This window comes from Astatotilapia calliptera, chromosome 14, assembly GCF_900246225.1.
Source record: "Astatotilapia calliptera chromosome 14, fAstCal1.2, whole genome shotgun sequence".
In the NCBI taxonomy this organism is placed as follows: domain Eukaryota; kingdom Metazoa; phylum Chordata; class Actinopteri; order Cichliformes; family Cichlidae; genus Astatotilapia; species Astatotilapia calliptera.
Genome location: NC_039315.1, coordinates 7021862 through 7039751, shown reverse-complemented (window position 1 = coordinate 7039751; position 17890 = coordinate 7021862). Strand labels below are relative to the sequence as shown.

The 17890-nt window shown below is 36.4% G+C and overlaps 1 protein-coding gene across 4 annotated transcripts in view; it reads right to left on the bottom strand.

Annotated features, from left to right (window-relative positions):
- cntn5 (contactin 5) overlaps nt 1–17890 on the bottom strand; it is a 119456-nt gene that overhangs the window by 35699 nt on the left and 65867 nt on the right. For 2 of the 4 annotated variants that reach the window (XM_026191357.1, XM_026191358.1), the window contains exons 6-8: nt 6898–6993; nt 5403–5426; nt 3561–3764 (exon numbers count right to left, since the gene is read on the bottom strand). In XM_026191357.1, the coding sequence (XP_026047142.1) occupies nt 3561–3764; nt 5403–5426; nt 6898–6993 (324 nt within the window). The remainder of the gene's footprint in view (nt 1–3560; nt 3765–5402; nt 5427–6897; nt 6994–17890) is intronic. The other 2 variants (XM_026191359.1, XM_026191360.1) reach the window with 1 other exon arrangement.

Below are 17890 nucleotides of genomic sequence, written 5' to 3'. Positions count from 1 at the left end.
CTGCAGGCATACAAAGAGAGCCGCTTAGCAGCAGCGTGAAGAGAACGGTGACATACGGTAATGTTAAATACACAATCATTGCATTTGAACATCACACATCCACAGCTGAACTTGAATACACATCAAAACATATCAGAGCATGTGTAGCACGACTCCACATGCATTATAAAGTACATGAGCACCAGGACAAATGACCCGCTTGACATTTGAGAAACCATAATTACACCTTCTACTACATGCACCTGACACTTTTTATGTGATAAAATGAATGAAGAAAGGGAGTGGGGTTATTGAATTGTGGCCCACTATGCATGGAAAAGGAGTTTTATGATATTTGTTCCAAAGAACTTTTCAATTTCAATCTCATTCTCAACATTTATGGCTCCAAAGCAGCCCTTCACATATAATGAATTTGCAATATTTCACTGGCTCTTGCCATAGTATATTCAATATCATATTCAGTCTCAGTGGCTGGACTTGATAGAATTGGAAGAACTAATGTGTAGACTCGGTGTGCTAAAACATTACCAACCCTACAGCGTAGCATTATATTTTATGTTCCAATTTCATTTATTAATCACATGAAAATTTGATTATTTTCTCGTTGTATTTCATTCTTCTGCCAACCAATTTCAAACTATAATGCCTGTTAACTTTTACTGAAAATCCAAGTTAATACAAATTTAAAAGAATGTATTATTAGGCCTCTGACCCAGCAACAGATAGGTTTTATGATGCCGATCAAAATCAAAACTTCTGAAACTTTAATTGAAAATAAAATAAAAGGAAATAATAAATTGACAACTCCGGGTCATATATGCACTTGATTAATTAATCTGTGCATGTACAGATTATATGCATTATATGCACATTATATATTTGTTTTCATTAAAAATAGCACATTTAACGCTCTTTAAATTAAATGTTTTTAAACTTCAAAAAGAACATAGACGTATACAATGTGCTATTAAGAACAATGACAATTATTTTCTTTCCTTTTCAAATGTGTATTCATTCAAGGACAGGGAGTTGTTTTGACTATGCCTCTACAGTATGTTGGCCAAAAAAAATCATTCTGACATCCGATATATCTATGAACCAGAGGTCTTCAATAATAATTTAGTAAAGTGAAGCAGAGAAAAACATGCCCATGCATAGATGTGCCTGCAAACATTGTCTTTCACTGATATTATTGACACAGTAGTGAGACAGAAAATATGTTATGACATTAATGACAGCTGTGCTGCCGAAGCCCAAATAAAAATTGCAGCACTTATCTGTATAAACGATAAAAATACACCATAGATTTTGGTTGCATTTCTGTATTTATAAGGTACTCTCCCAGCTACATGAGATTTATTGATGGATAAATTCCTTATTTTTCACTAACCATAAGACATGAATATATCTGCAATTTTTAGTCCAGTTTCTTGAATTTTGTTTTATTACCTCAGATTTAGCTACTGTTTATCCCTATAATGCCATTTGTATCATATTTAATACATGAGTTTCTGAGACCTCTATCTCATCAACATGATCAATACTAAACTCTTTTTTTTTGTCTAAAATTGTTGTTAACAAAAAGTTGCCAAAAACACCCAATGTATCAAATGCGATATCATAAACACCATGATATAGCAAAAAAAACCCAAAACTTTTGTGGATTTTGTAATAAGGGTTAATAAATATCTCAGTTCCAAAAAAATCGGAATTTTCTGGCTATTTTTTGATGGGTTGGGTCTTACGGAGTTAATATAAAAGCATGCATCCATAACTTCTGAAGCTGTAATCAGTTTACTATCAGTGACAATTTACTTTGTAATGTTTTTATGCATAACAAGTATCAACAAAGGCAATTATGTGACAGCTTAAAGCATGCACACCTAAAGTAAACACGATAGGCCGCTAACGCAAAGCTGATTAATGTAAAACTGCTTTGAGGTTTGTGTTGTATTTAATGGAAATAATATATCTATATGTTAAACAAAAGAAGGATGTTAGAGGGAAAGCAAAAGCAACAAAACAGCTACGTACGTATATGCTGTACGTGCTTTACACTGGTTCACATCCAGAACCACAGCAAAATAATGCTATGTAGGGCAACACTGTGCAATTGCTTCGAAATTCACTAAAGCAGAAAATCAAAGAGGTGTTTCTGAGATGAACTGTTTTTAAAAGGTGTATTAGTCTGGAGTTTAGCGTTTAGCCCCGTTCTGCTGAAGGTGGATTGTGATCTGACGATCAATGGCCTCCAGCTGGGTATAATGGAACCCAGATGCTTGTTTTGATTAAGAGAGTGAGGGCTGGAGCTGACAGTGGTGAGCCACGCACAGATCCAGCTTGAACTGTCTGCTGTGTAATAATCACTCATTTTTACTGAGGCACAGATTGCAGTGTCTAATTGGTCAGACTCCAATGACTGAAGGGTGGGAACAGCACGGCAACATTTGGGCGACTGCTGTGAGGTGCGCCAATGTAATTTTCAGAATTTTACACCCAAATTCACAACATAAGAGGCTGCTAAGCATCATGAGATTTGAGCAAGAGATGCCAAGACGTTCTTTGGCGTAATGGACCTACAGGTGTAGTGATTAGATTTGGCCGTGTTGTGTTGCAGGTGAGGGTGCTGTTCTTCAACCCATGTGTCATTACCAAATAGGACACGGTTGGTGCAGAACTCATTTTCCTTCGTTCATTCACTATTTGAAAAAAAAAAACACAGCAACAACTAATCTTCTGTTTCTTTATCCAACCATGAAAAATATTAAAATGCTAATAGCCGACTGACCATATGCCCTTATGACTACATTTTGCAGCTCAGTTACAGAGACACAAACCAATTTAGCACTGTTATGTGCAAAGTGTTTTGTATGTCTCAGAGGGCCACTTCACACAAGGTTATGCAAATACAGAGCAAGAATCTTGCCGGAAGGCATGTAATTGTAAAGAGGTAAATTTGCGTTGTAACATTTGGAACAAACGTGTTTCTGAGGCACAGAGGCCATTTCACAGATTCACTGGGGATGTAATCTCAGTGGCTCTTTGAAACCTTGACAAAGACAGGCACCTGCGTGAAGTGATGGACGTTTCTCTGTGTAGTCGGATGTAAAAAAGCCTGTAGGTGAAATCCACACCTGTATCCAACAAACAGCTCCACACCATGGCTCCTGAGAGGCTAGTATAAAAGAGCAAATTCCCATCCACAGCAAGGGCCATTGATTCAGTTAATTTTATGCAGGAAAATGATTTCCCCGATGGCCAGTTTCACCAAAGCACATTGTGAGCTAAGAAGGCTCCCCGCACTAATGTTAAAGCATTGCTCACTATCTATTTATGGTGTGTATGGAATTCAAAACGCCCTCTACAAACATGAGGCTCAGTGGAAAGCAGAAGAACACCCGACTTTATTAACCTATCTGATCTGAAATTTTCCTCCAAATGCATTTCTACACAATATTGTACACACACAGAATATAAAATGTAGTTTTAGCTTTCTGTTACTGTCAAACAAACATTGAACTTTAAAATGTTCTGTGTTATGTACCCAAAAAAACACTCACCGTCGGTTTTCAGTGTCAGAGGTGTTGGGGGACTAAGAACTCTTGCATTTGTCACTGTGTTTTTCACCAGACAGATGTAACTTCCTACATCAGAGGGCTGCACCTTCGAAATATAGAGGTTTCCCGTGTCCTGGGAAATGAAGCGTCGACTGTCCTCGGCGACAAACGAGGGGAATTCATTAAACACCCAGCTGTAGATAATCTCTGAAAAGCAAGTTAAGACAGATACTGTACACATTAGGAAAAAAACTTTTACATGTATGAATTTTGATCAGCTCTTTATCTGTGTAAGAGTACCCAAAAAGGTCTTCTTAACCTCTTTAACAAATAAACTATTGCAATGTACTGAAATATAACATTTATATACTAAAAATACACTGGTTATGAAATGGTCTAAAGTACTGTATAGACGCATTTTGCATTATTGCTTATTGCCTAACACTGCTTAATGCTCAATATAATACTGAAACAGTGATGATTTAAAGGAGTCATGAGTATGGATTTTATGTAGCAACAAAGCCAATTGATCATCACAGACTAAATTAATCTAAAAAATAATATTAAGGTGCTTAAAGTTCAGAGAAGAAGACTTTAAAGACCCTGTTATTTGCAGGGAGGTTAATCTAATTAACCGGTGATTATCAGAAAGGTAAAACTAGCATATGATAGGGTATCATTCCAGGACAGAGTGATTCCAATAAGCTTGGTCATGTGTATGAACGTGCTTATGAATGTATTCAGAGTCATTAAAAACAGATTTAGCTGGCTTTTATAGCAAATAATTCTGAATGATTATCGATGTAGATGGATCACAATCTTTTTTAGATTTCAAACAAAATGCAGTAAGAGTAGAAGATATAAATACCTGATACCTGTAATAAAGTACTTGGTAAGATGTATTGTATTTTAGCCATTTGTACCTTATGAATGTGGTAAATGGATAGATGAATATGGTAAATACAGAGCTAAACTGTGACATATTTCCATGTGTTACACATTTATACATAGCCAAGATCAATATTAAAGTGTGAAACACAATTAAATTCAATCTGTGGAACGCTGCATCCCATTGAACATTGAACTTTTGTGCTACAACTCTTCGATCTGGATCCATAATCCATGAAAGAAACAGACAAAGAAAGGATAAGCTTCTTGTCTTCTTGGTAAATAATGAATAACTGATGTTTTAAAGATGCAACATTATTAGTGCACAGATCTTATGACTAAATTCAACACTCAATTTAAGCTCAGTGTTAGTGGACTCCTAAATACTGTATTTTAACAGATTACTGTCCAAAGTTAGCATCATATGTTGCTATTCTTCCCCGAAGAGGGAAGAACAGGTAAAATAGTGATATTCCAGATTCTGGTCCACAAGTCAAACAGGACCCTGTAAAACTAAAAAGAATAACTTAACACAGAATATCATTGCTGATATAAAAGATAACAGACCTTGTTCTAGACAATAAGCATTGTCAAAGACGCCAGAGTTTCATTACACTCTTTCTATTCTTTATACGCAGCATTTACCCAAAACACACAGAAACTTCTCAAAACCATCAAACGGAAGATGATCAACTTTTCATATCTCAGTGACTCACAGCTATTTTTACTCACAAGGCCTTTGCAAAATAAGTGACATTTTAATGTCTTTGAATCCTCCCACAGCCATTTTAGCCCAAACATTTTTTAGCACTCCCTCTTCAATATGAATTTGAACTGTGACACACCAAAGCATTCATCACAGTAGGATATTCTATGGATGAGGCATCTAATCAAAGTTTTTTGAGATCATTTTTCATTTCGTGTAAGCAATGCCGAAGAAATAAATCATAATCTTACCTGTATTGTGTTTTTGAGTATAATCTGTAAATATGAAAAAATAAGCATCAAAATAAAGGCTCAACAACATGTTGAGACTGGCCTCTCATATCCCTTTTAAACCTAAAAGTTAATATCACAACATAAAAAGGGGAGATCAAGTACTATTCATTTTTGGCCTAAAGTATGAATAGTGTAGCAACGCTTTTTGTGGATAAATGCAATGCTGTAAAAGCTTAGAAGCTTAGGTTTATAGTTGAGGGAAGGTAAGCTTATAAAATAGAAATCAAGACAACAATATCCAAGCTTGTTCCCTGACAAGCAGTTTGTATCTTACTGTATCATTTAACCACATATATACAAGGAACAGGTACAGGAAACCAGAAATTTCTTAATCAACAAGCTAAGGTCCTTCAATTATTCTGTGTAGCACAAATGTATTTTGTAGATTAAATTTTCAATGGATTTTCTTATTTACTCTTTAAATGCTGATTTTCTGTTAGACTAATAAATTTTAAATCTAATGCAGTTGCCCTGAATTACGCATTTAACGGCTGAGTGATTGTATAATATATTCTGTATTGATCCACTTGGCCCGCATAATGAATATAATGCAAGCAATTCAACACGGGGGACTTAAAGTATGTCATTATGAAACCTGGGTCAATTTTACAGTTTATAGTAGTAAGACTGCAACAAATTTCAAAAGACAGAAAATCACTATTTCCATTATGCTGTCATCATGCTAACATCATCGCCAGTGTTTGATTTCAATCACATGCCAATCAGAGTTCCAAGCATTCAAGAAGAGACCTTGGTCAAAAAATTAAATGCATGTATGTATGAGGGGTTGATTTTCAAACTCCCTGTGAAAAATTCATATTCACACATACTCCTTGAGCAAGGGCAACATCTGCACTATGACTGATGAAAAACTTTAAGGTTGAGAAAACTCTGTACTACACTTACATCTGTCAGTCATTACGCAACATTAATTATTGACTGCGTCTCTTTTAAACAAGCTATTTTGTCACCGACTCTCTGGTTGCTACCATGAGATGCAAAATGGCATCTAGAAATGTGTATGGGTGCTGAAGAGCACTTGGCAAACGTTCCCATGGGTGCAGTGCAGGAGAATGACAGAGCTGATGCAAACAGAAAACCTCATAAGAGCTTATATTTAAGGACGACTATAGAGAGGGATATATGGCATTAAAGATGGTGGCTGTGTGAAATAATTGGCCGTGTAACATTTCTTTCTAGTTGTAATGATCCAGTAAATTTAATCTTTCATAAGTGGAGTTCTGGCTCTTTGGTCACTGTAACTTGGCACACTAATATGAACAGCATGGATAGATGGATAGACAGGACAGTGAACAGCTATGAAATATAAATAATCAAAATACAATGCATAACATAAAAATAAACAGTGGGAGCAATAACTCACACTGGAGTGGTAATAAAAGCAAAAAATGAATTTCTTCTTCTGCCTGTGATTGAAAAACTAAACTCTTACCTGGTGAATGGGGAGGAGGGGTACACATGAGTACCACACCTTGGCCTTCACGCACAGAAACCCCACCCCGGGCCTTTGTACTGAAAGCACCAAGATCTAGAACAGCATGGAAACGAAAGCTTTCAGTGCAAATAAAAACAAATACAGTAAGATATAATGAATTTATACAGAACCATCATTATTTCTGCTGATAGCCTTTGACTTCATCATTTGATGAGGGAAGTAATTTTGATTTGGTGAGGTAACAATAAAGCTTTTGTTCTCCCCGAGTGATAGTACCTCCACAAAAACATGCTGTACTCAGCGAGAGACAAAGAACAAACAGACAGCTTATGTATTTCTTTTGAAACTACGTACTTTGAACCACTACAGTGGTAAAAAACAACAACAGGAAAATGTTAAAAGCCAGTAAAAACCAGAAAGTTGCATTTTCTTTTCTATTTTACTTTTTTAATAAGTTCGAATTTAAATTACATGGAACTTTACAATTATAGAGTTATGTGTCCAAGTATGTTTTTTTGACCCTGTTGTTACTGTTCATGACTAGAACAATGGATGTTTCATTCCAGAATTGTAGCTTTTTGGAGCATAATGATGGCTGCTAACATTTAGCTGAAGCAATGGCAAAGTGTGGAGATCAAGTGACAGACCTCTAACCTGGGGCAGGTGATTAGGTCTTCATGGCCTTCATTCCATAGTCTTTACAATTATGCCTCAGAGTGACTTGTGAAACCGACTTTGTGGCACATTTAATGAAAATTGTGGTACATGCCCTTTAAATATCATGTTTAAATAGTCAGTGTCTTTAAAAACTGAAATAAAAAAACCCTCACTGGATTACTGAACTTTGTTTTGGTGAAATAACTAAAGGATAGTTCAGGTAGTGACCACACTGAAAGATTAAGAAAAAAAACAAAACAAAAGAAAAAACATTGGGTATACGGCACTTTTTCATTTAAACACCCAATAGAATGACCTGCCACACAACTCGGATTTGCAAGCACTCAGTCCACACCACCAATCAATTTGCTATGCCCACCATTTCCTGTGCCTAGAAAGAGACAGATCCAGCACTAAATGGACAGTTTATCAGCTCCTGACAGTGAGCAATCTTGGAACAACAACACACAAAATTAAAAATCCTGGAATCCCAATGACTGAAGATAGCTTCTTTTAATGTCTAATGTCTTTTACAAACAACTGTGATTGATCTTTTATCTAAAATTGATTCCAGTCACATTTTACATTCAATTCAGTGTTAGATGGGGACAATTGGCTTGTCCACATTTCAATGTTTTTCACTGTTGTTGACTTTAGAGATAGGTATTTCTATGAGTTGTACAGCTAATACTGCCAGTGGGGCAGCATGGTGGCACGGTGGTTAGCACTGTTGCCTCACAGCAAGAAGGTCCTGAGTTCAATTCTACCATCTGGCCGGGGTCTTTCTGTGTGGAGTTTGCATGTTCTCCCCGTGTTTGCGTGGGTTCGCCCCGGGTACTCCGGCTTCCTCCCACCGTCCAAAGACATGCACTTTGTGGGGATAGGTTAATTGAACAATCTAAATTGCCCATAGGTGTGAATGTGAGTGCGAATGGTTGTCTGTCTCTGTGTTAGCCCTGCGACAGACTGGCGACCTGTCCAGGGTGTACCCTGCCTCACACCCTATGACAGCTGGGATAGGCTCCAGTGCCCCCCACAACCCTGAAAAGGATAAGCGGAAGCAAATGGATGGAATACTGCTAGTACCTACTTACAATTTGGATGATTTACCAATTGCTTATTGATTCCTGTATTTTTTTTTCTTGGGGTTTTAGAATTTATGCAACTGTTTTATTTTCTCTGCGCCTAAATAAAATTTGCTAAAAGAAGAAAAAGAAATTGTTCTGATGCAGGAAACACATCTAGCTGACAAAGATCATGCAAAACTTAACAAATTAGGTTTCAAACATGTCTTCTATTCCTCCCATAGTTCTGGGAGGCGAAGGGGGGTGGCAGTTTTGATATCCTCAACTTTGAACTATGAACATATTTCGGAATTTAAAGATAAAGAAGGCAGATATATATTGATAATGGGTAAAATTCAGGGTATAATGACTACTCTCTTAAATGTGTATATTCCCCCAGGCAGTGACTGGTCCTTATATGAGCAGATTTTGAATTTGGCAACAACAAGGAGTCAGGCAATTTTCATTTGCGGTGGTGACTTTAACGTCACATTAAATGCCAAGTTAGACTCTTCAAATGGAAAAGGCGATCAGAGGAGTATTGGAAGAAGAATGGTGCATTTTATGGACGATTTTGGACTACTAGATGTGTGGAGAGATTTACACCCAAATGACAGAAAGTATACCCACTTCTCAATTCCACACAATGTATATTCTAGGCTAGATTATATTCTCATGTTTAAGAATGACCTATTTAGAATTAAAAGCTGTGAAATAGGCGCTTGTACCATCTCAGATCATAACCCGGTTAATCTTGAGATCTGCCTGAATAGCAAAAATAGATCAACCTTATGGAGGCTGAATACAAACATTTTAAATTATCCAAATATTAAAGAGAGTTTGAAAGAGGAAATAGAAACTTATTTAGAGTATAATGAAAATGAGGAGGTATCTCCAGGAATATTATGGGATGCATTGAAGGCAGTAATTAGAGGAAAAATAATTAGTATATCCTCTTACCTGAGCTACAACATCTACATTCTGTGACGCTGGATGATGATATCAAATCTGACATAATAAAACTTAGGAAAAAAATAGATGATTTAAATATGATAGATATACAAAAGAAAATCGTTTTTATTAAACAACAGCAATGCGAGGTAGGGAGGAAATCACTAAGACTTCTGTCTCTTAAACTTAGGAAGCAACAAGCAGAGAGGACTATACATAGAATAAAGAATCCTCTTAATGGACAAATAGAAACTGAACTGGGGAAAATTAAACTATGCTTCCTTTTCAGGTCTAAAGTTGCAAGGTGTGACAGAGGAACAAAATAAAATGCTGTTGTCCACAATAACTAAAGAAGAAATTTACTTGGCAATTAAAAGATTAAAGGGAGGGAAAATGGCGGGGCCAGATGGGTTCGGCCCTGAATGGTATAAAATAATGCAGGATCATTTGATCCCCACCACGATAAAGACATTTAATTGGGTAATGGAAAAGAAAATTATCCCTCCTTCATGGAGGGAAGCAATAATTTCCATTATACCAAAAGAAGGAAAAGATCAATTAGAATGTAGCAACTATCGCCCAATCAGTGTGTTGAATATTGACTACAAGTTGTTCACATCTATTATCTCTAAGAGATTAGAAATGATATTACCTAGGTTAATACATAATGACCAAACGGGTTTTATTAAACATAGGCAGGCCCAGGACAACATCAGAAAGGTTTTGCATATATTGCGGCAAGTTGACAAACAAAAATTAGAGACCTTAGTGTTAAGCTTAGATGCTGAGAAGGCGTTTGACTCAGTGAGATGGTCCTTTTTATACAAAGTGCTTGAGAAGTTTAATTTTGATAAATCTATAATTGATATTATCTCAGAGTTATACAACAAACCAACAGCTAAAATCCAAATCAATGGGGACCTCACCGAATCATTTATACTGGAACGAGGTACACGACAGGGTTGCTGCATTTCACCGCTGCTTTTTGCTTTGTTTATAGAACCATTAAGTCAGTGGATTAGGCAGAGTCAGCATATAACATGAGTACGAACGCCAGGAGGGGAACAGAAATTAGCATTATTTGCTGACGACTTACTTTTAACATTAACTTGTCCCTCACAGGCACTCCCCCATCTCATGGAAGCACTATCACAGTATGGTTCTTTATCGGGATATAAGGTCAATATAAATAAAACGCAGGTATTAACTTTAAATTACGAACCACCAGTTGAAATCAAGAATCGTTATAAATGGAAATGGGATGCAGATAGCATTAGGTATTTAGGGGTGGTAATACATCGTGACTTCACCAAAAAGTTCAATGCCAACTATGCCCCTCTAAATGAACCCATAAAATCAGATATACAAAGATGGAACACTATTCCATTTCTGGACCTACACTCCAGGATTGAATCAATCAGATTAAATATTCTTCCCCGACTGCTGTATTTGTTTCAGTCTCTACCGATTACCATACCACAAAAACAGTTTGTGGTATGGGATAGAACATTGTCAAAATATATCTGGAATGGGAAAAAAGCTAGAGTTAAATATAAAACGCTTCAATTAAAGAAAGAAAAGGGAGGTCGTGGGCTTCCCTGTCTACGAGAATATTATTGTGCAGCTCAGTTAAGACCGCTGATTTGTCTCTGTTGTCCAAACTACACCGCCGGATGGAAAGATGTTGAAGGAACAATAGTAAAAGAAATACCAGTTTCAGCTTTAATATCGGACATAAAATTACAGAATAAAATACATATGGCAGATAAACCTATACTGCAAATAATGATATCAGCTTGGAAAGAAGTAATAAAAATTGGTGGTTTGGAAAATGCCTCTAAGGTTTTAAGATGGTGTGCATATGATTCGGATTTTACTCCAAATCAATATGATAATAGATTCAAAAGCTGGATTTCAAAAGGTATAACCAATTATTATTCATTTGTCCATAAGGGTGCATTTCAAAGCTTTGAATCTTTAAGGAGTAAACATGACTTGGGATCTGATGATTTTTTTTAGATATCTACAGATCAGAAATTATTTTAATCAAAACTTAAAAGTGAACCTAAACGAATTACAATTTGTAGAAACATTCTTATTACTAATCAAATCTGAAGTGCAAAGTAAAATTATTTCTAAATTATATAACAGCATCCGGCGGTGTAAAAACGACATATTAAAGCGAAGTGGGAAAAGGAGGGTAATTTGACAATTACAGAGAAGTGTTGGGCTCACGCATGCAAGATACAGTGGGCTACCACTGGGTCTAATGTTTGGCGTGAATTTTGCTGGAAAAGCATTATGAGATTTTTCATTACCCCTGCTCAACAAAGATATCGAGGAATTGGTGATAAATGTTGGAGATGTGGTGGAGATGGAGCTAACCATTTCCACATCTTTTGGGACTGTAAAGATATTCGCCAGTATTGGTCTCTAATCCATGATCATTTACAAAATGTTTTTTCATTTTTTTTTCCTTCAACTTTTGAGACCATGTTTTTGTGCAATGCACCAGTGGATAAACTGAATTCCAACGACAGAAGACTCCTGTATATCCTTCTGGCCGCAAGTAAAAAGCCTCTTACGAGAAGATGGCTTAAGCCTGAACCACCAACGATAGAAGACTGGATACATTCTGTACAAGAGATCTATACGATGGAAAAAGTGTCATTTTCTCTTAAACTTCAGAGGGATACCTTCTACGGAATATGGTCTAAATGGACAGACTATGTTAAGCATATGAGGTGTGATTTTGTGTATGATGTTACAACCCTGAGTTCTACGTAAACCTACCTGCCCTGCTGCCTCCTAACCCTAGTTTTTTGTTTGTTTGTTTGTTTGTTTGTTGTTGTTGTTTTTTTTTGGGGGGGGGGGTGTTTTTGTTTGTTTTTGTTTTTTTCTTCTTTTCTTTTCTCTTCTTTTTCCGTCTTCTTTATTTTTCAATTATAAGTTAAAATGTGACAGCAAAGAAAATGTAAAAAGGCAAACTACTGTTATGTTCAACAGCTGTCCCAATAAAAGAGATAATAATAAAAACAATAAAAGAAGAAAAAGAAAAAAGTTTGCACATTTGCACATGCTTCACAGTTATGACTTTGATGTCACTGTTGTGCAATGTGCTCATGTCAGAAAACATGCCAGCACTGATAAAAGAAAAAAGCAGGAGTAATACAGTTCCGATAGATTGGAACAGGTCTTGAACCGGAACCAATTTCTGATTCCCATCCGTAGCTGTCTTGCCATTTTTTCCTGTTTTAATTGTCTTGGACAGCTATCCTAGAGATACTCTGTCATAACACCTTGGCCCATTTGGAAACAGCATGCCACCAGAGCACGGATGGAAATGATTGTCTCTGCGCTCCCTATTGATTCACCCGCAGCTGTCACCACCCTGTCTTCTATTGTCAGTGTAGCTTTGCTCTACATCTTTTCCCTTTTTTATTCCAACATAACTCATGCATTATCTTTGATCAATATATTTAATTAGTAAGCAGACAATGAGGAAGCTACATTGATTTTTTATCTAATGATAAAATAGGATAGAATATGAAATGACTGAGTGAGTAATTGGTGAGTAAATAACACAGACACGAGTACAGCCACAGTAATTACAGACCTACAACGTGGCTGCGGGAGTTGGCAGCAACCAGATGTGGATATGAGCGTTTCAGTATATTCTCTCCCTTTAATAAATTCTGCCAGGCTACATGTTGTGGAGAGAAGGGTCTTCTTGGGCAGCTTGCCTAAATTTGTCAATAATGAATGATATTCCAGACCTTAGTATATTTACTTTAAGGGCCTACACTTGCCCTGTGTGTCTGAAACACACGGTAAAGGTAGACAATTCCTGGGAAACAACTCCAGGCACACAGGAAATTCAACATTTTACAGGAAGAAGCAACACAAGGGGGATATCAGGTAAGCACTAAGAAATCTGAAGTACTATTTGATTAACAAGTGCAAAAAGCTATATAGACAGAATGATCATTTAACATACAGGACAAATTAAGACCAAGTGGGTGCTTCAGTCATTAAATATGGTATGAAACCAGAAGAAAATATAACGTCCTTTTACAAGCTAAAGCTATGTACCCGAGTTAATATTATTGACTTTTTCAATAACGTAAAAACAAAAACAAAAAACATGGCCATTAAAGCTTCCAGAAAAATTACAAGTCAACATATGTCCATATAAATGTTTAAAATCCAAGTCAGTGATGAAATCTGCAGCAAGCAAAGGAACAGGTGCTTAATGTAAATCCGATATTTCAAGGTCAGTATGAATCAATTCAATCAATGAGCTTTACATCTGATAATGTAGAACATATCAGAGTGGTGTGTGTGGCTCTTCCAGTGCTTGATTTAAAGCATCCTGATAATTTCATTACTACTGTACAGCTTGGAGTGACTTGAGCCTTGGCCAGCCTCACGTCCGCAAAAAGAGAGAGGGGGAGAAGGACTCTTCGGAGAGAAAGATCAGACGCCTCCTTTCTGCCTGCTGCCTTCAAAGTCACGGCTGAAAAGCAGCCCAAGTGTGAGTTCAGTAGCTCAGAATTTCAAAACAAAGAGAAAAAAAGCATCCTACTGAAACATCTTTCGAACAGAGTACACGACCAGTGGATAGAATATATAGAGCCTTGACTCAGCCTTTCCCCATGCACTCTGCCTTGTCCACTCTTTACTCTCTCATGACTCAGTGAAGCAGGGCTGTGATCAGTATGGCCGCTATCTATAGCGAGATAAATGAATACAGTGCATTAACATAGAGCCACCACCATAAATGAGGGACACTGACAGCCTACTCAAATTGATTCAGTCCAATAAGTTAAAAAAATGTATTTATTTAAAATAAATTTAAACGAATAATAAGATTAATTATTATTACTATTATTATTATTATTATTACTATTATATAACATAACCAGAGATGCAATAGCTCATCTGACTCACTATCCATTACAATTCACACATTACTGTAATGTGTGAAATAGAGAACAAAAGTTTCCTGAGTCATATAAAGTAGCAAAAACATTTAGGTGAACTGACACACACACAAGGGCTGTGAATGTTTATTATGATGATATTATGATGAGGCTTTCAAGATGTTCTCTGATAGTACTTATTAAGTTTTTGTGCAAAACAATATCAAGCCCATTAACCTTTAGTATTTTAAGTAGGCGTGAATCAAACTCAACCTGCTGCAGGTACTATATAGAAGTTGGAGGCTTCTTTCAGACCAGGTAAAGGACTTTAGTATTTACAGCGCTGTGCTTTAAATTCTACAATCTAACTGGGGTAATCATGTTCCAATCTAAAGTCAAAGTTACAAGAAGCCAGGTTTCTATATGCTGTTTAATATGCGTGTAATGCATTCCACAAGTCACATAGCTTGAACACTGATTTCTAGTTCAATAAAGCATCAATTACTCCATTAAAACGTTCAGTTTACATGGAAAAGAAGTACCCATATGAATCTGAACCAGGTAAAGCAATCAACCACTGTGCTACTGCATAAAAATGTGCAGTGCTAACATGAAAAGGGAAGGAAAAGTTGAGCTTCATGCTGAGTGATAAATACCCACCATTTGATATGCTGAAAGAGCGAAGGAAGGTTCTGCATTTAAATGTGTGCTGCAGGGCACCTTTCTTTGTTTCTGTGGCTAGCCTTTTGAAGGGCTGCACTTTAAAGAAATGTAGCCTACTGCACATTCACGCTGCTGAATATTTGTAGTGCACGAAGCAAAAGAAACAGTCACACAGATGTGTTATTTTACATGGTAGAAAAAACCCTGGAATGAATCTAGTGAAGAGAAGAAATGATTGGACTACTATTTCTGCTCATGGTTTAGCAAAGGCAGCTTCAATCACACAAATCCCATGTTAAATATCATTATTAAATAAACAGCAAAGCAGCTGTTAAACATAGTACACAATCTTTGAAATTTTTTAGAAAGTTTCTCTTATTAGAGCTTATTTTTTTAATTACATCATAACAAAACATATGAATTTTGTTTTCTGTGCATACATATTTTTTATTGCTCTCAGGTATAACAGTTTAGCATAATGAACTATGTGTAAGGATTGTATCAAACAGCAGTACTTGCAGTGTTTGATACTCATTGAATTTTATATCTATATATATCTATATATCTATATATATATCTATAGTAACAACATGATGACCTGCCTGTTATTGAAACTAGAAAATCCAATTTTGTGGAAAGGTTGTTTGGATGAAGTTGATGTGTGACAGTTGGCCATCATCTCACCTGACACACCTGCCAATCAACACAACATATCCCTAACCTCACTATCTGCTCAAACCACATTTTTTTCAAGATGATTACCAAAGCAAAATGCACACACTTGAAGAACTGCAACAGTAAACAAAGAGTGACCAAAATATGATCCACAACCCCAGTTCCAAAAAAAGTTGGAATGCTGTGTGAATAAAAATTGAATGATTTGCAAATCTCACAAACCCTTATTTGCTTCAAATCAAATCATATGCTCTGGAGGTTGCCCAAAAAATGCATCTTTACTGATTTTAGATCAATAGAAATGAAACTTAAAAAGTATTTACACAAAACTAAAAAAGCTATACATAAAGAGTCCATTGCAAAACAGAAAACTGATTCTTTAAAACACAATGCTGAAAAACAACAAATGTGCCTCTTTAAATATGATGGTTGATACAGAGTCAGGCCAAGACAGTTTAAATTTATCGAAACAATGGTGGACTCTACAGTTTTATTTGGTACTCTACTTAATTTTACTGGGGATTACAGACATTTGCTGTCATTCAGTGCTGTCTGAAGTTGTTGTGTAAGGCCTAAAACTTCAGAAGCACACTACTAACCATCTTCTAAGAAAAAACAAATACCCTAAAAGGGGGAAAAAAACCTAAATGAATTAACAGAGTGTGTTAGTATGGGAAGTATGGTAAATAGTTGAACAAAGTTTCAGTTGGAACTGAAACTTTGTTCAACTTTGTATTAATTTAAAATCATCAGTTCCTCCAAGAGGAACCGAGTGGATCATGAGAACGCCAGCAAAATACCCACAGTAGTATAACATAGCCACTTGATTCCCTGAATATAGAGGATGAAGGTTCATGTTTACCTTTTAAATTTTCACTCACATGTATCTATTCTTATACCCATTGCCTCGGATATGAGAACTACTTTGAGATAGTCAACAGCATTAGCTGTCAGGGTCCTCCACTGTGAAACCTAAGGAAACACCTTCTATACTTTCCCATGTTTGCCATGTTCAACATCTTTATGCTTTGGGCTTAGACTTATAAATACACTAGGTGCTTAAATGGGATAATAAGAGCATAGCAGTAAAATAATGCTAATATTAGGTATAGATAATGCAACCTGATAAATTGGTTGTAGATTAGTTTGTTTTTTTTAGAAGTAAAAAACTCAAGCATAAATTTGTACATGACCCTTAAGTTTAAAAAGGAGGAGAAAAAGATCTGGATATGTTTGAGAACACAGATGAGGGTACATGTTGAAGTACATCTTGCGTTCCACACAAACAGGCACAACTTTTTTGAAGCCTGTGCTTTACCATCTGGGCATTCCAGCCTGCCAAGCAATCTGCCTTACACTTAAATTAGGACTGGTCCTCTTTTGATTTTTATTCACTTGGATCATATTGATATATATGAAACTTTGTGAATGAATGCAACCAAAAGTAAAGAAAGCACTTGGTTCTCTGGGCGTCAAGAAATGCTGTGTTTTTATAGAGAAGTTCATCCATTTTGCCTGCTACACAGCTGCAGGCCAATCTAGTGATGCCTCTTAAGTAATTCTGTAGGAACTCTAAAGCTCCATAACACTGGATGAGACTGTGTACCTTTCTTTCTAGCAACAACTCAGTGACTGGGAAGGGTAAACTACTGGTAAGAGTAGTATGGTCATTGCCCCCTGAGGAAACTGAAGAGCACCCCAACAATGCATTTTGACTAAAGGATAGTGTCCCTGGTGATTCCATGTGTGCCCTCTGATATTTATTATACTGTGGGAAGAAACGTGCAGTTTGGTCTCATTTAACACTTGCACTCGAATGCATATACCCCTTTAGCAGTATCAGATGGAGCTTGTGGGAACTATATTCAGCAACAAAACAAAACAAAGCATAGTGTTTATTTATCCCTAGAACCAAACAGGGCTATTTTGACTCAGAGAGACAAAAGGGCTTAAAGCTAAGTATTTGCTTCATAGAAGTTCTTAGTCTGACAAAAATGAAATGCACTTTCCATTTGTTTTAATAAATACTGACTTACAGTGCGGTTATCTGAACTTTAC